The following is an 18784-nucleotide window of genomic DNA, read 5'->3' as shown; positions in this document are numbered from 1 at the left end:
CGTCTTCAAAGTTAATACACACCCAAATTTCGAAATTTACTTATCGTTTTTATTCTCACTTAAATTTCTCCTTTGTTTCATTTTTATTCTTAAATTTCAAAATCAGCTTCCTCATGGTTTTATCCTTGCCTCTGGATCAGCTTAATGTGAAGAAAGAATTAAGGTATGAGATGTTAGAGAGAAGAAATTAAAGAAAAATGACAGCAAAATTGATGTTTGAAAATTTTAAATGACACACTAAGTTTGTATCTGCAGAGTAAAATTGCATTTGAATGAAAAATGTAAAAGAAAGAGAGAATAAGGAAAGGGAGGAGGAATTTAGATTGAAATTGGGAGGAGGGAGAAAAGAGTGAGGGAAAAATGAGTGAGGAGAAGAGAGAAGATGAAAAATATTAAAAAAAATATTTTTCTTCTTTTCTAAATCATTTCGCCATGCCAACGTTTAATTAATTTTATGATTAAATTTAATAATCTTATTAGTAGGAGAAACCTTTTAAATCTCTTCCTGAAAATTTATGGACTAAATTGGTAAAACATTAGAGATCAAATGTATCTATTCTTAAAAACTCAGTGGTCAAAAATGTATTTTTTTCTTAATTTTTTTATATGAATAAGTTTATAAGTGTAATTAACTATATAATGCTTATTTTCTCTCTCTTTTTTCTTTCGAGTTCAAAAATATCATTCGACCCTTGGTGTATATGTCTAATTCATTTGAACTTTGTTCGGTCGATCAATACCTACCATAATTCGAACATAGGATGGTTTCAAAGTTCACGCTTAAACTAAGGTTCGTACAAATCATACTTTTCCAAATTTTTTATATAAGAAAATAAAGAGCCATGCTTGTATGAAGTTTTAAGCAATAATTTATAAGAAAGTTTTTAACTTTCCCAAGTATTATGAGTTGACAGCACTGGCAGTTTATATAATAATTGAGGCCAAAGCCTAAGCTCCAAAAGAAATGGCTTTTTGGGTTTAGTGATATAGGTTAGTTTGAGCAAGTGCTAAGGTACTGTAGAAAAAGGAAAAATGAGGTGTGTTGCATTGTTGAAACTTGGAGAATCAATATTTTTTGGGGGCCAATTCTTTTATTCTCTCCCATTTTGCCACGTGGCAGTGCCATTTTCCAAACTAGTACCAAATCAAAACCATTCAACAATTTACATTGATTCCCCCAGTCAAATGTACATTCTTTTCTTAGTCTTACACACATTTTTAGGGTTTATGTCAAATCATTGGGAAGGAAAACAAAGAAAAGGAAGAGATTGGATTAGGAACCTGAACACACATTCCATTTGAACCGACGGCTATGGCAATGCACATGTGGAGAGAAATTTTAGAGTTTGGAGGGTTGTGAAATCGTAGGCATACTTCTTCAATTGTAGGATTCACGAACACCTTAAGCCAAATAAAGAATGGAATTCATAACCTTACTTCCCCAAACTTTAATTCATTGGCTCAAACACTGCCATAATAAGTCTACATAATAATATAACTAACATTTCAAACATTTGTAAATCTTCTAAAGTAGAAAAAAGCAAAAAACCATTTTGTTGACGAAATCAAATACATTCTCAACCAAATATAGTTTTTGATTTCGAAAGATTATTTTCGTTTCTAATTTTGATCCAAAAAAAAAAAAAAAAACAAAATAGACAAAATAGATATATTCTATATCCATTAGTTAAACCATTCTAAATTTAATCGTTACTACTAAAATATTTTGTTTAGTTTGTTTTCATAGACATTTTAAGCTCATAATATCCTCAAGTTGGAGTAAGAAAATTCGAACTAGAGACCTCTTGATCGCTAATATATCCATATGTCAGTTGCGTTATGCTTGCTTTAACACAATATCCTCAACTGAAATTAAAACAATTTTAAAATAATGTTATTCTGATTTGGTAAGGTAATTTCGTCAATCGAGTATTCTGCAGGGCCAAACGGGAAATGTGTAAGCTTCCAAAGATTAACACTGATACTCAACTGATGGTTCTCGATACTCAAAATACTACATTTCATAGGCATATATTGGAAAAGAAAACACAACAGTTTTTAACTTGCCTACGCATTAGTGATATATCAAGTAACTGAAACCAATCATCTGGTTCATTAGCAGAGAACTTCTTCCAGATTGCTTGGACTTTCATGCGTCCAAAAGATTGCTAATTCCTCAAAAGAGGCGCGGGAAGACTTCTGTCATCTCTTAAATTGCAAATAGAGAATATAAGAAAGTGGCTGTCTCTACTCTCCATGAAGAAATGTAACATGGAGCCTTCATAAGCCAAAAACTTGAATGTAGGAGGCAAAGTGAGAGGTCAGATGTATTAATTGTGGTGCATTGCAGTAGTTGGACTGAGAATCGCATCGTTGTCAGTCAGCTATTTTGCATTTGTTTGCTTCCTCTTGGCCTCCACAACTAATAATAGTTGAGCATGCTTCCTTTTGGTTTCCTTTAGCTCCTTCTCTAAGCTGTCGACCTGATTTATCACCAAACAGATAGAAGCTTCACTAAAATTAAAAAATCACATTATTGATAAAACCTAACAGAATATCGATGGCCTCAAATTTGATCACTTCCAGTTATGAAACAAGGTCATTATGCTGAACGTAAATTATATATACGCACCAGTTCTTGCAATTGAATTTCTTTGTTTGCATGTTCTTCGCACCTGTGGAACACAGCCTTGAGAGTTTAATATGATTGCAAAATAGATGTAGGATATGATACTAAAAACAGGCATCGAGGAGGGCTTTAGACCTGGTAAGGAACGAGGATCGAAAAAGTGGACTAGATTTTCTTACAAGAAACAAGTGAAAAATATTCGTGAAAATATAATTTGCTAATTGGAAGAAATGGTCACCTACCTAAGAATTAATATCCTATGTATTTTCCAAAACTCGAATGTTGTAGGGTCAAACGAGTTGTCAGTGAGATTAATCGAGATGTGCGTAAACTCGCTTAGACACTCAAAAAAAAAAAAGAAAAAAAAAAAGAGGGACCACTTGGGCAATTTACAGGGTGGAGATAGACACTCGCTTTCTTATATCATATATGTACCACCATATGCCTTCTTTCCTTCTGGACCATATTCATTCCCTCCATTTCCTTAGTTATTGGTTATCATTAGTTTTTGTTTCCTTCCTTATTCCATAGCCTCTCGTTAAATCTAGGGTTCTAGCATTTGATTTTATATGAAAAATAAAAGGAAGGTCATTTCTTTGTAAGATCAGACCAATTAATCAATTAATTGGAGCTTTAGAACTCAAGGACACAGTTGTACAACCTATAGAAGAGCTTTAAAACTAAAGGACACAGTTGTACAACGTATAGAACAGATTTGTTCAAGTAATTAGAGCTCCAACAATTAAATCCAACTCAAGCCCCAAAGAGGAGTGAATTAACAATGTTGGTCTAGCTATTGGATGTAAATATATGTGCACCCATGTTATTGGATAAATTTTGAAGCTATATATATATAATGGGAAAAAAAAAGATAATTGTAATAGGTAGCACTTCTATGACTAATAATTAAGTGTATAGCAAAATTTTAAAAGAATGGTAAATATAGCAAAATCTATCGGTAATACTCTATCATTGGTAGACCATACTAGTGATAGACTCTATCGCTGATAGACTTTATAATCTGAAAGGTGGATCTAAATTTTGCTTATTTGCAAATTCTTTTGCATTGTGCTATATTTGCAAATATTTTGGCAACTGCCCCTTTAAATAATGCAAAAATAAATAAATAAATGCAGGAAAGGTTTAGGATATAAAAAACCTCATAAACAGATCAATATTCTCTTCACAGATGCGATCAACATATGACTTTCCTGAGACGTCAAAATCCTGGATAGTGTTCGGTTCTTTGTTGGAACCCTGGAATGGTATACAAAAGTATGAAAAATGCTTTACTTCTGCCACATCAACATTAGTTCACTAAAGCAGGAGCTGCAAGACTAGTTATCAAAACTTTCAATTATAGCCTACTGAAATTTAACAGGTGGTTAGGTAATCATATAGCAACTTACTGCCTAATAAATCTCTCTAATCTGTCCAACTAATTATTGTTAAAAACACTGGACTCTCCCAATATCTACATAACAATATAATAGCGTCTACTTTGGACAACTCTTCATGACTTTGTTTTTGGTTTCACTTTAAGGTCTCTTTCAAACATGAAACGTGAAATAGGCACATAAACACTTTTTGAGTATTATCATCAGAGACCTTAACTTCTTAAAACAGGGTAATAACGGTGATTCTTATATGGCATAAAGAGTGAATTAGTGTAATGCATTTGTTCAAGGATACCGACTTTGGGAGGACCATCATATTGTTCCTTAGCCAATGTATTCTGAATGTTAGCTGCAGGTCCGGTAGAAGTTTGATTCCCCCTACTCTTCTCCAGATAATATAAACCTGGGGGCTTATATCCCACTAAGTGACAGCAGGATTTCCTGCAATAAATAATACAAAGTCTACCTGTTAAAATAACCTTGCTCAGGCACTAGTTAGAATAAAAATATGAGATGAAGGTGGCCAATGTATATCATGTTCCACACGTCCACTTCCACCAAGAGGAATGGTCAACAACAAAAACTGTTAGTTGATTAGAAGTGAGAACAGTAACGCCCCTTTAAGCAATAATACAATTGAAAATGGACATGAGTGGAACAACCAAACAGTCTCCAGTTTAGCCAGTTTAGCATCCAGTTGTGTACGCAAACTGTGGGGCACAAGACCTCCTATTTATATCTTTTGAGCATTTAAGCTATAAGTTGAGAAGAAAGTTCTTCCCTAGTTAAAGTTGTAGGGAAGAAAAAAAATTGAAACAATTTGGTAGATCATCCCGCTACTTATCCATATGCATTTGGAAAGAAGAATGAGAAACATAAGAAACTTAACGTACCAATACTCCATTACCATTTGCTTCAGTCTAGTTTCAAGCCGGATAAATGCAGATGATCTCTCAAATCCCTGTTTGTCATGCACTGGCTCTAAGAAGTTTGCTTCGAGAACTCCTATAGAAGTTATGCAGTATCAAAAATAATAGTAAGACTCCAGAGAAAAATCTGATGAATGATCAGAAAGGAAATAAGAAGAAATCACAAATTTGCAATACCCACAACACCAAGCCCTTTTGAAGTGCCATCGCCAGTAACTTTCCAGAAGGGCTGTAAATGTCGTAGATGTTCTTGTTAGCAAAATGGTTGTTTGTACACTATTACACAAGATACATCCAAATACCAGAAAACCCCTGCAGAAAGCTGGAATATTCGATATGATTTTTTTGACTGGAAACAAAACTTTTCATTGAAATAATGAATGAGTCTAATGCTCAAAGTACATGTTCAGAGTTCAATATGATAGACCGAGTTTTCCCCATAATGAGCACAAGGGCTAATTGCCCAGCGGAATATTTTCCAAGCAAAATAGAAACAGAAGTCTTTAGTACCTAAAAGTTTCATGGTCATCTCTTTTCACACTTACCATAATAAGTCGGTTTTTGTGATACACATTGAACCCACAAACTCCAAGAGCTGGTGCCTCTTTTATAAATCCAATGGTTGTATCCACCAAGACCTTAAGCCACACAATAAATAAACAATGCATAACCAAAGTAAACTTGACACTTTCTGCAAGTGGATAATTTAATTCTATAAACCTCGTTATTCGACACATTAGAGAACTACGTTTCTCATAAAAAAAACAAAAGAAAAACCAAAAGAAAAAAAACCCCGAGAACTATAACCAATCTGACTTATGTGTGTAAGAAAAACAAAAGGAAGATTTGACATATTCTATTGTAGCCATTGACAGAAAAGGGAAGGCAGCTTCTCAAGAAAGGACACAATAGATAGAAGAAGACTGAAAAGAGAGTTTCTCAGACTTCATAATTGGGCAGAACAAAGAATGTAGAGCTCGTGCCTGAAAGAAGGTAATGTACAAACCAATCTTTTGATAGGCTTTTGGAAAATACTTTGTTCAGAATTTTTATCTGAAAATGGGGAAAGTCATGTCAGTGGAGCGATATTGAGAAAGAGATCACTAAATTCTTAGCAAATCACAAAAAAAGGAGAAGTAAACATTAATCACTTTAAGGGTTGGATGGAGGCCAATTACTGTTCAAAAAAGTGAATGACTAGAATTTGGAAGGCTGTCGCTGAATTAGGGAGAAATAGATCTCCTGGAACAAAAGGTGGAATTGCTTATAAAATTATAGAACTATTATCAGGAAAAAAAAAGGAAGAAGGAGAAAGATGTAAATTGTAACGGTAATGGGTTTTCATCCAATTCCTCCATTTCCTCTCTACCATAGGTTTTTATCGGGAAAATATCAGCGAGGTGCCCAGGTTTTCAAGACCCTATATGCAATGATAATAAAATCACACTAGCACCACTGCCTCCATTTTTTCTGTAAGAAAGGATTATTCTGCAATGATTTGTGATAAATTAGCATTAGCGGCAAATTTATTTGGTGCTTCAACACAGACTGAACAGAGAACTATAACAACCAATTTTTTTACAGTGGAGCAATTCAAAGCTAACCTCTTTTACTACATGTAGTTGAGGCTTATATGTAACTACTTTTGAGTACTTCAAGTCGTCTGCAATACTATGCTGCTCGACTGGTTTTCCCCTCAGGATGATGTTGAAGTTTGTAAATCTTTTCAGATATAATATTGAAATATATGCCTACTAAACAGTGAGCAAATTCAGAAGTTTTCAGGCCGAAGAAATCATTGTGAAATGTACACCCAATTTGGAGAATTTGAGTGAAAAGTTACCCTTAACGAATAGCGAATTTGATAAGAAATATGTGATTGCAATTCAGCAATGCTTTTACGCAGTTTTCTCAAACCTCCTTGATTAGCTTCATTCCTCAACCGTATATCCTATCATCAATGATCGAAAGAAATTTAGAGATACTTTTCACGCAACTCAATTTAAGTGTACACGTAGCAAGGTATTTTAGATTAAAAAAAATCTCAAGGAAACTTTTTAGAAAGCTTTGCACATCGTATTAGACAGAATACACAATTACCATTTCTTTTTAGCTCAAAAATGAAAGGAATTGAAGAAATTTGTTAAATCCCCACAATGGGAGACGAGTCATTTTTCAGAATACATAATTACCATTCAGAAAAATTAATCTACTAAATAATAGTAATTAAGCCAAAATGGGCTTAGCTCAGCAGTAATTGGTATGGTATTCTACCCTAGAGGTTGGAGGATCAATTCCCCATACCCATAGTCGTTGTATTAAGAAAAATAATGGTAATTAAAGAAAAGAAAGTTTAATGAATGATGACATAATTGTTGAAATATGGTGCATTAGGCCTAAGGGCATATTTGTCTTTTCCTTTATGCCTACTAAAATTAAGGTTTCCCTCATTCTATTTAATCTGAGTTTGGGGTCTCTTGTATGTATGACATTAAAATAATAAAACCTTTTCTATCGTGGTTTTTCTTCCCTGAATTAGGGTTTTCCACGTAAACCTTGTGTTGTTTCTTTTCCCTTTCTCTTTCAATATGGTATCAGAGCAAGGCGATGAAACCTTAGCCCCGATAGAAGAAATTCAGTCATCAGACGTGTTTGGTGATGGAGCAATAGCCAACCCAAAAAATATGGCCATGATTCAAGTGGTTGTGGATCGGTATCTCCGAACAATCTTGAACCCAGCAACCCTACAGCCGTCGGTCGACCCCAACCCTACAGCCGATAGAGCCACACCGTCAAGCAGCCGCAACCCAATTGTCAAGCAGCCACGGTCGATCCGGACGACGAACAGTCAAACCCTAGTCAGCGTGCCATTATTCGCACAGCTGCAACAGGCATTGGGTGGGCTCGCTCCAACTTCTGGGTTGGGTCAGACGATCGCGGTCCAGCCATTCGCGTCCACGCAGATCTTGCACCCGCCGGTTGCTCTTGCCTCCGAATCGACGGTTGTGCATCCTCCCAAGTCCGTCTTGCACCAGTCGGCCGCCGATCCTGCCACCGGCGAGGTACCTAGCCGTGTAACTTCGAGCAGCATTGCCGAAGTGTTTGGGCAGTACCCGGTTGAGTCATCTGATCGATTTTTTGGGTCCTTCCAGCAACATGTGTCTTATCTCAAATGTGTGTCCAGTTCAGCTTCGGTATTGAGTGGGTGACTCTATGGGTGACAGCTCGGTTCCCGGTTCCTATGAGCAGAAACAGTCGAGATCAGAGACCCATGGGGAACTCCAACAGCAATTGGCACTACCCAATATGACAAGGGTCTCTATTTCCTTTCTGAAGATGTTTCCTCCAGGAATTTGTTTAGGACTAGTTTTTTATCTTCATTTACTATGTCTGAAAAAGATTATCTATTGTGGCATTTTCGTCTTGGACATCCGAGTTTTCAATATATGAGATATTTGTTTCCTCATTTATTCCATAATGTGAATATTTCGTCTGTCTTGTGATGTCTGTATACGTGCTAAACAGCCCCGTGTTTCTTTTGTCTCTCAGCCTTATAAACCTACCCAGCCTTTCCACTTGATCCATAGTGATGTTTGGGATCCTTTAAACGTCTCTACCTTGTCTGGTAAACGATGATTTGTCACTTTCATCGATGATCATACCCGACTTACATGGGTATACCTCCTTGCTGACAAATCTGAGGTCCTATCTACCTTCCAACAATTCTATACCACCATCTTCAAAATTTAATACGAAGATTGCCATCCTTCGAAGTGACAATGGGCGTGAGTTTGTCAATCACACCCTCCGGGAATTCCTAACGTCAAAAGGGATCGTCCATCAAAACTCTTGTGCTTATACTCTGCAACAAAACAGGGTGGCTGAATGAAAAAATCACCATCTTATTAAAGTTGCTCGTTCCTTGATGATCCCTGCGTTTCTTCCATCATACCTATGAGGAGACACGGTCCTCACTGCAGTCCATCTCATTAATAGAATGAATGCCTTCACGTGTTCTAAAGTTCCAAACACCCCTTGAATGCTTTAAGAAATCCTGCCAGTCTATGCGTCTTATTCCTGAAGTTCCTCTGCGTGTGTTTGGGTTTACAGCCTTTGTTCACACTCATGGCCCTCACTGAACTAAGTTTGCCCCACGTGCTCAAAAGTGTGTGTTTATCGAGTTTCCACTTCATCAGCGAAGATATAAATGTTTTCATCCACCTTCTAGAAAGTACTTTGTCACTATGGATGTCACATTCCTTGAAGATAAACCATTTTTTCCCGTTAGTCATCTTCACGGGGAGACCACGAATGAAGAGACTAACAGTTCCAGTTCCACATACTCTGTACCTATTAGCTTCAATCTTGAGCCTAGTTCTACTGTTCCTAAACCCAGTCCTGAACCCGTTCCTGCATCCAGCCTACCTAGTCCCGAACCTATCCCTGATATTCCAGTGTCTGTCCTCCCCACTAGACAAATGCCCTGGATAACATACTATAGGAAGAATCTCAAAAAGGAAACCCAGGAAATTCCTATTGTCCCATCGAAAAGTGTCCAAGCATCGGAACCAGCTCAGGTTCAAGATCCTGTTGTTTTAGAAAAGCTTCTTGAAGAGAAGCCTGGGTGCATAGAAGGTGGTGAGACAGACTTAGAGAAGGTTGAAATCACAGGAGGTAATGAAGTGCTGGAAGACTCTCAGGAAGGTGAAAAAGTGCCTCAGAAGATTGATACTGGAGAGAGGCCGACGAAGATTGGCAATTATGATACCACTCTGGATATGTCAATCGCTCTGAGGAAAGGAACCAGGTCATGTACAAAGTACAACAGTTTTCTGACCTATAATAACATGTCTCCTGTTTTTAAGGCTTTTACTACTCAACTGGATGCCATGGCAATACCTACCAATGTGCATGCAGCCATGGAGGTTCCCGAGTGGAGAGTAGCAGTAATGGAAGAAATGAGAGCTCTCGAGGCGAACCAAACTTGGGATTTAGTGACTCTCCCTAGAGGTCACAAGACAGTTGGCTGCAAATGGGTGTTCACAGTGAAGTATAAGTCTGACGGAACGCTGGAGAGATATAAGGTCAGGTTAGTTGCAAAAGGGTTTACTCAAACGTACGAGATTGATTATTCAAAAACTTTTTCTCCAGTGGCTAAGCTCAACACGATCCGAGTTCTTCTGTCTGTTGCAGTGAATAAGGATTGGCCTCTACATCAACTGGATGTTAAAAATGCCTTCCTGAACGGCGAGCTAGAAAAAGAGGTTTACATGAGTCCCCCTCCAGGTTTCGAAGCTAAATTCGGAAACCATGTCTACAGACTCAGAAAGGCCTTAAATGGGTGTCTCGAGAGCGTGGTTTGATAGGTTCACAGTATTCATTAAATCTCAGGGGTTTGTTCAAGGGCATTCTGATCATACATTATTCACCAAAAGGACACTTTCAGGGAAGATGGCTGTTTTGGTAGTGTATGTCGATGATATCATTTTGTCAGGGGATGATATGGCAAAAATTGTTAAACTAAAACAGAGGATGGCAAGCGAATTTGAGATCAAAGATCTTGGTAGTCTGAGGTATTTTCTCGGGATGGAAGTAGCAAGATCGAAAGCAGGAATCTCAGTGTCTCAACGGAAGTACACCCTGGACCTGTTAAAGGAAACAGGAACGACTGGATGCAAACCTATCGACACTCCTATTGAGGTTAATGGCAAACTAAAAAACATTACGGAAGGAGTGTCTGTAAATAAGGAGAGGTATCAACGCCTGGTAGGAAAACTGATTTACCTGTCTCATACTAGGCCTGACATCTATGCTGTGAGTGGTAAGCCAGTTCATGCAGAATCCGTATGAGGAACACATGGAAGCAGGGACTCGAATTCTGAGATATCTAAAGTCTACTCCAGGAAAGGGCTTGGTTTTCAGAAAGTATGACACACGGAGCATCGAAGCATATACTGACTCAGATTGGGCAGGTTTAGTGACAGACAGAAAGTCAACATCGGGATACTATACCTTTGTATGGGGAAATTTGGTGACCTAGCGGAGTAAAAAATAGGGTGTAGTTGCCAGAAGCAGTGCTGAGGTAGAGTATAGAGCTATGAGTCTGGGAGTGTGAAGAAATATGGTTACAGAAAGTTTTGGCTGATCTTCACCAGGACAGTCCGGGTCCCATGAAGTTGTATTGTGATAATAAGGCTACCATAAGTATTGCCAACAATCCAGTTCAACGTGATTAAACCACGCATGTAGAAATTAACAGACACTTTATTAAAGAGAAGTTAGACCACGGGGTTATCTGTATTCCCTATGTTCCTTCAGTCCAACAGGTTATAGATGTTCTCGCCAAAGGATTACCGAGACAAACATTTGAAGCTTGTGTTAGCAAGTTAGGTCTTGCCGATATCTACGCCCCAACTTGAGGGAGAGTGTTGAAATATGGTGCATTAGCCCTAAGGGCATATTTGTCTTTTCTTTTATGCCTACTAAAATTAGGATTTCCCTCATTCTATTTAATTTGAGTTTTGGGTCTCTTGTATGTATGACATTAAAATAATAAAACATTTTCTATCGTAGTTTTTCTTCCCTGAATTAGGGTTTTCCACGTAAACCTTGTGTTGTTTTTTTTCCCTTTCTCTTTCAATAATAATAATTGAAGGAGACAGCAAAAATATGAACAATGGACAAGCATCACTAGTTTCAATGCAGTGAATTGAATTCAAACTAAAATGTAGTATGTTTGCAATTACTCACATCCAAAGCAAACTATTTCCTCTGTGAGTAAGAAACCAAAGGTCTTAAATTGCCACCCAACAACAATGTGAAATGAAGCTAATCAATAAAATGTGAAATACCTCATCATCATCGTCAAAATTCAATTCATAAATGCCTTCATCATTCAACCAGAGATTGAATATGATGACTTTTGTTCCATGACGTCCAATATCCTCAAACTGTAGATGAAACCACAAAAAAGACAAGAAAATAATAAAATAATAATAGATAGAGAGAGAGAGAGGTACCCTCATTTGAGTTGCATCTGAGATCCATAACAGTAAGGAGTGATATTTTATCTTTATTTAATTTATATCTACTTGTTCATTCGAAACAACATAACTAATAAACTTTTTTTAAAAATGAAAACAACTGTTTTCATTGAGAAAAATGAAAGAATATGGGTTAGCCTCATTTGAGTTGCATCTGAGATCCATAACACTTATTAGATCTATGTTAAGTGGTATACCCATCTATTACTCCTCTCTTTTTTGTGCGCCGGTTTCGGTTTGCAAGAGCATTGAGAAGCTTATGAGGGCTTCCTTTGGAAAAAAAAACTTTTCTTCCATGAAGCTAACCCATGTTTCTATCCTATTTCAGTTTATTAGTTATTGCAAAATAACTACCAAACTGAAATAGAATAGAAACATGGGACAATTGAACTTTCAAGTATATCAGTAATGGTGCATGTCAACGCAAGGTCCATAGATTGGTCCATAGCATCACAATCGCACTTTCTTAAGACCCGCAGAGCGATTGTGCAACACTTGTTCTCGCGTTCAAACTAGTCAGTCAATTCGAATTCAGATAGTTAATAGTACAACGGGCATATTTTGCAAATGTTCGAAAGCATGTTTGAGAAAATGAGGGTTGTAGGCTAGAAACCAAGGACAACAACTTAGATAGCATACAACTCTGTGTAGAAAGGATTGACGACTAGTCTTATCCCCTCTAGTATATAATGAATCCATGTGAATGTCACTCTTGCATATGAAAGTGGTGAAGAATCACTCACTAACAAAAATACATGAAAAGTAAAATAACTTCTATAATGCAATACAAAAGACAATGATAAAAGGGGGTTAACATGGGCAAGCGCCCCGGGCAACACACTCTGGACAAGCATAATGGTGACACATAGCATGCCACCAGTAACACTTCAACAAGTCTACACCACTTGTCATGCAAAGGTTAAGACATAAAAAATTATTAATATTTGATCAAATTCATTTAGAATATATTGTATCTGGAGTTTAAAACAACACCACTACTAGTATTACATGGTGAGACTACGTTTCTTGGGACTTTTGTCCCTTACAATTAAATTACTTAGTCAGTTTGGAAGTTCAAATAAAATGAATGGATGCACACAAACCTGTATCATGAGGTCCTCCTTTGATGAAAAAGGAGACCATTCAAGGATAGTTTTCAAATTAGAAGACCAATCGTCTTGAGAGTCATAAATTATCGGTTCTGCCCAATGACCCGAAATATCGAAATCAATCTACAATACAACCAAACAGAAAGTAAGAAGTCTTGGCTGTTAGGGAGATGATGGCAAATGCAGAGGGCAGAGGAGGCAATTGGCATAGTAAAGACAGAGAAAATTACCATTGGAACAATAACATCATCCTGGCTGGTCATCCGTAGAAAGGTGTAGGATAAAAGGCCAACACTCTGAGTTGCAGTGCTAAATGATATAAGAACACAAGTTAAAAAAACATGAGAATTAAAAGTTAGCATTGAAAACAAAACTTCAAAACTTATTGCACTTATCACAAAAGGGAACAGAAAATGAATTATACTAATGATGAAAATTTGAGTTTAATTATTCAGCCAAGATATGTTATAACTTGCCATCAATGGCTTCACACAGCCTGACATCAAGACTCTAGCACGAGACTCTTTAGACAGGGGAGAAAGGATTTTAGGGTGTGGAATCCCAACCCTTCGGAGGGATTCTCGTGCAACTCCTTCTTTCGTAGGCTTCTTGATCCTTCTCCCTTAGGTGAGTCGTATTCTTTGTTGGAACTCAAAAGGATGAGGAGGACTTGCATCACATTCTTTGGAGATGCGAGTTCGGGAGAGCCGTGTGGAGTGATTTCTTTCAGACTTCTGGTTTCTCGCTTTCGCGGCATAGGGAGATTTGTGATATGATTGCAGAGTTCCTCTTCCATCCGCCCTTTCATGAGAATGGCATGTTTCTTTGGCTTGTTGGGGTGCTATTATGTGCGATCTTTGGTGGAGCGAAATAATCGTGTGTTTAGAAGGTTGGAAAGGGATTCAAGTGATGTTTGGTCTTTGTTAGATTTCACGTTTCCCTCTTGGTTTCAATTTTGAAGGCCTTTTGTAACTATTCTATAGGTTATATCTTATATAGCTGAAGTCCTTTTAGTTGGACTCCTTTCATGCAAGCCGGTTTTTTTGTATGCCCGTGTATTCTTTCCATTTTATCTCAAGTTGTTGTTTTTATCATTTAATATTATTATTTAAAATTTTAAAAAAATAAAAAAAGAAAAAGAAAAAAAGAAAAAAAAGTAAGTGAGGTCCGAACATGTTCACACCAGCAGTTTTAGTGGAAAGTGCACATTAAGAAGATAGCTTAGATTAAGTTGTTAAGCCTTAAGGCAATAGATGGTATTTATGCATAATTTTGACGCTTGTCAATCGATTAAGGAGAAAGAAATATGAGGCATGCTTTCTATGTTCTACGCTAAACATTTTTTAGGATTGGTCACCCAGGTTGCATACTACTGAACAAACTTCAAAGAGTTTGAAACAATTTTGGTATCAAATTATCAATTTAAACCCTGGAACAAGGCTAATATTTTTTTCATTGTTCCTCTTTAATAAGAAAAACTGCAGGTCTGGAAAATTGAGTTTCTATTACATCCCCTAATCAACTTTGGGAAACCCTCTACCATCTTTCTTGTGATGGAAAAGAATCTGAAAAATCCTTTTCATTGCTCACTCAGAATCTAACATCACAACAAACTATTCAATTCAAATTGTACATACAGGTTCTCTATGCAAAACAAATAATGTAACTGACTAAAGAATGGTAAATGCAAGTTTAAATTTAATTGAAAAGGAGACAGCGAAAAGACAATGCATAATTAATATTTTACTAGATGTTCTAGAACAAGAGGTACCCTCCATGAATCGCACGAGTGAAAACAATTGCATCAGCTCCAAGTCGCATGGTGCTTGTTTTAAATCCATTCCCATCTAGAACACACGAGTTGGATGTCACGACAAACAACAAACCAAAGCACTAACGTAGGTTCTGAAGTACATTAGTATGATAGATCATGGAATTATAACAGTTTTTGGATTTGCAGAGTATAATCATTAGATAAAATTTTGCATAAATAAAATAACCATATATTGGGAGTTGAAGGCTTTTTAGGTTCTCATCAAAGCAACGAATTTTTTTGTATCAATTTAGTTGGCAATGGCAGATGTTCTTCCTGGATAATGCTTTTGCTCTTACATACTTCTTGGTGGCTTCATGGCTGTCAAGCTTTTTATCTTTTGCTGCTAGATTCCTGGATCGTATTTGCATATGCTTCTTCATTTTTCATTTTGGGTTTTCAGGCGATGTTGTGTACTCTCCTAAAGGAGAATATTTATTTTGTTGATAGTAATACTTTCAGTGATAGTATTTTCTTTTCCTTTCCAATGCATATATATATTCCATGGCATTCATGACAGACCCCATTCAATGAATCCCTGGGAAATGATGGCCAAACCACTAAATACCAAAGAATATAGTCTAGTGCTCTAAAATTATCTTCCATCTCCATTACCATCAGTTTCCATCCAACAAATATTTTCATCTTTTTTATGTATATAGGCATAATTGAGGCCTTGAGGTTACTTATAATTATTTTTCAGCATCTAAAGCAGCAGGCTAACTAGTGTTTCAGGAACTTCACAGGTAAACAAGTTAATAAAAGGACAACCAATCTAATAAAAATGGCCCCCTATATCAGTTTCCTATCTTGAAATTATCTTTGGTTTTGTCAAGAATATCATACTGTAGTATAAATGGCAGTATATACTACAAACAAGGGCACACCATGCACTACTTTTTCTTGGTCGTCATATTAGCAGTTAATCGTCCATGGAAAATGCATGATTTCGTCAGCATAGACTTTTCCGTCCTTTAGATGTCAGCATAATGACTTTGACACATGGAAAACTCGCAATTGAAGTGAAAATAGGGCTTCAAATAGGTCTAGGCTTAAGAAAAGAAAAGAAAGAAAAGGAAAAAAGGGGTACTCAAGCATGATAGAAAAGGTTGGGTGGGCCGCGCATGTATATTTGGGATTATTGATTCAGGAAAATTTACAAAACTAAATCAATTAGAACTTTTAAAACTACATGACTTTATAATTATCAAAAGCAGTAAATTTTAGAACTCAAAGATATAGTCGTACAACCTATCATGTACAAGTACAAGGTCATAAAACAAAGCAGTGCATTGAGTTAGTGTATCTAGAAAATTGGAAAATTACCAAATTGGCTTCTCAAAGAACAAAACCCGTGAAATTATTCAAAGATCTGGTTAGCAACCAAATGAAGTTGAAAATCATTTGTACTTTGGAATGTAGAAGCTACAGCTATTTAGGTTTTTGTTGGTTTGAGATCGCAAAGAAGCTTAACATTCTAAAAAATAAGAAATGTAAGGGGAAAAAACATGTGTCTGGTGACACAATGTTAGGAAGGACTGTTAATCATGTTATATACTAAAAAGATTTACATAGAAGTAAACAAAACTTGTTAAAAATTAAAATTTTCAATGAATGAAAGATATGGCATTTGATTCAAGACCAATAAAATCTGGACTCTTACCTAATGAATTTACTATTAGAGCAAAGCTACAAACTAGAAGAGCAAAGAGAGAAATTACATTGTCCTATTGTTGTGTTTGACTTCTTTGAAGAATATCCCAAACTCATACATTTCCGAATGCCAGCAGGATCCATTCCCCCACCATCATCTGCACAAAATATGACTTGTTCATGTAGTTAGATCCAGAACTAAAAAAATGGAGCTGCATAACATAAAATTAACAAGAATAACAGAATACCATGGAAAAGTAAAGCTGGAGAATTATCCTTCATTATATCAACTTTATCAACCTTCACAAACGTTGCCCCATTGTGTATCTGAAATTGATGAATGGCTGTGTTTACAGGAGGCCGCACCAGTCAAGTAATTTATAATACTTCATCTATATGACTTCCTTCTTTGTCTTTCCTTTACATCACTACTTTATCCTATTGCCCATATAATAAAACTTAAGAACTCTGTGCCTCTCGTTTTATATGATCAACTAATATTCTATTACTCATCCTGCTTGAATCATAACTTCAAGTATCTGGGTTGTAGAACCACAACACTCCACAAGACGCAAACCAAATCGAACTTTTTGTGACAACGTTAGAAGTTTTGGAGTTTGTTCAGCAACGAAAAGTGGCTCGTTCATACAATATTTGATAATTTAACTGTGTGCGAGTACGAGAAGTTTTAGAAGTTACATAAACTAATATATACCTCGTCCACAGCATTATCCAGAAGCTCAGCAATTGCTGCATTAAATGAAAAAATGCAGATTAAAGAGGACAAAGGAGAGATGAAGCAAAACACTCCCATGCAATTAAGTGGATATCTCATGATCATTCTTAAAACTCATACCAGCGATAATTATATTAATAAGAGGAGGAGAAGAAAATTTTACAGAGCCGAACAGAATCAAGATATTGCTCAGCCTTTGAAGAATCGAAGTTTTCGAGTAAATAAAGCATTACCGCCAAACGCCCATTTGTGTGAAGTGGCATTGGAATGAAGAAACTTCGGATGAACTCGGGCATGCTCCAAGTCTCCTGTATTGATTTCATAATCAAACTCTCGGAATCAAATAAATAAATAAATACAAACATTAAACGCAGAACAAAGGATAACCATCATCAGGAAGAGGGCTTGAAGTAATGCCGAAATCGAAATTTCCGGCTTTCCAAAAACAGCGGTAATCAAGAGCTTTATCGTTCGATGATGATACAATCGGCGTAGCACTGCCTCCTTGTTCTTGGAGTCTCGTCAGAGAATTCGACGCTATTTTGTTTGACATTGTGTTTGCTGCAGCTTCCTCATCGTCGCTGCTTGTTAAATCCACCAGAGTAGGAGGCTTGCTTCCCGTCTTCCGCGGCATCAAAGCTTCCAGAGCGAAGGCCGATCAGAAACTATTGCAAACTATGTTCTGAATTCTGAACTCGAAAGCTTCTCATTCTTTAGAAAAAATGCAAAAGCAGAAACGACGTGGTTTCAGTTGTTTTTTTTTTTTTTTTTTTTTGATATAACACATAGAAATAGGGGGGTGTTAAAAAAACCAAAGCCTCGGTGCAACCCAATCCAACCCACCTGTTTTGGGTTGGTTCTAAAATATAAATGAATTGGTTTGAATTTTTTTTAATGAATATGTAAAACGATACTCAAATACATATTTCAGCTAGTTTAGTTTTACTTAACAAATTTTTACATCTTGTAATTGACAAAAGTATGTAATATAAATACCTACTAATCAGTTTTACTACATGCAGTCTTCATATTTCTCTAGTAAAGACTAAACTTCTGTAAAGCAATCTTTAAAGAAAAAGAAAAGTAAGAGAGCTTCCCATGGACGTAGGCATCTTGGCCGAACCATGTAATTGAGTCTTCTTCTTCTTCTCCTTATCTCCTTGCAAAATCTTCATCTTTTCTCTGCAAAATCGACACAAGACATCAAAGAATTGCTTGGCAACATAATCTGAAAAAGAGAGAAGTAGAGAGAGTTTCGAGAAGTGAGAGAGAGTATTTTTATCTAAATTGAATTTTTTTTCTTCCTAAGCTCACTAATCTATTCAACAGAAGGAAGATCTCGCCATACACGTGTTGTTGGATACCTCAGTATTCGTGGCTCAACATCAGCCATATCCTTCACCAACTTCATTTGATCTTATCTGGAAGAGCTGGGCCTCAGTGCTGAAATCCTTTTGGGCCTGCAAACAACAAAA

At 36.6% G+C, this 18784-nt stretch overlaps 1 protein-coding gene across 3 annotated transcripts; it reads right to left on the bottom strand.

The window, feature by feature from the left end:
* Positions 1-1949: 1949 nt before the first annotated feature.
* Positions 1950-18568, bottom strand: LOC120082497 (protein MICRORCHIDIA 2-like). 3 transcript variants are annotated; one of them, XM_039037692.1, is made up of 18 exons: positions 17697-18568; positions 17543-17617; positions 17289-17323; positions 16822-16900; positions 16642-16731; positions 14879-14954; positions 13338-13416; positions 13102-13230; positions 11807-11905; positions 6799-6906; positions 6560-6706; positions 5501-5593; positions 5133-5184; positions 4920-5031; positions 4326-4467; positions 3789-3886; positions 2633-2675; positions 1950-2483 (listed from the first exon to the last, which is right to left on the bottom strand). In XM_039037692.1, exons 1-18 carry the CDS (start codon positions 17941-17943, stop codon positions 2385-2387), a joined length of 1803 nt encoding a protein of 600 aa, XP_038893620.1. In that variant the 5' UTR covers positions 17944-18568; the 3' UTR covers positions 1950-2384. The 3 variants fall into 3 exon arrangements, with proteins under 3 accessions (XP_038893620.1, XP_038893629.1, XP_038893635.1); XM_039037701.1 differs by lacking the exon at positions 5501-5593; XM_039037707.1 differs by lacking the exon at positions 6560-6706 and having other exon boundaries at positions 17697-18566.
* Between the last annotated feature and the right edge of the window lie 216 nt (positions 18569-18784).

Source organism: Benincasa hispida, chromosome 1 (genome assembly GCF_009727055.1).
Source record: "Benincasa hispida cultivar B227 chromosome 1, ASM972705v1, whole genome shotgun sequence".
In the NCBI taxonomy this organism is placed as follows: domain Eukaryota; kingdom Viridiplantae; phylum Streptophyta; class Magnoliopsida; order Cucurbitales; family Cucurbitaceae; genus Benincasa; species Benincasa hispida.
This window is presented reverse-complemented; position numbering and strand designations above follow the sequence as displayed.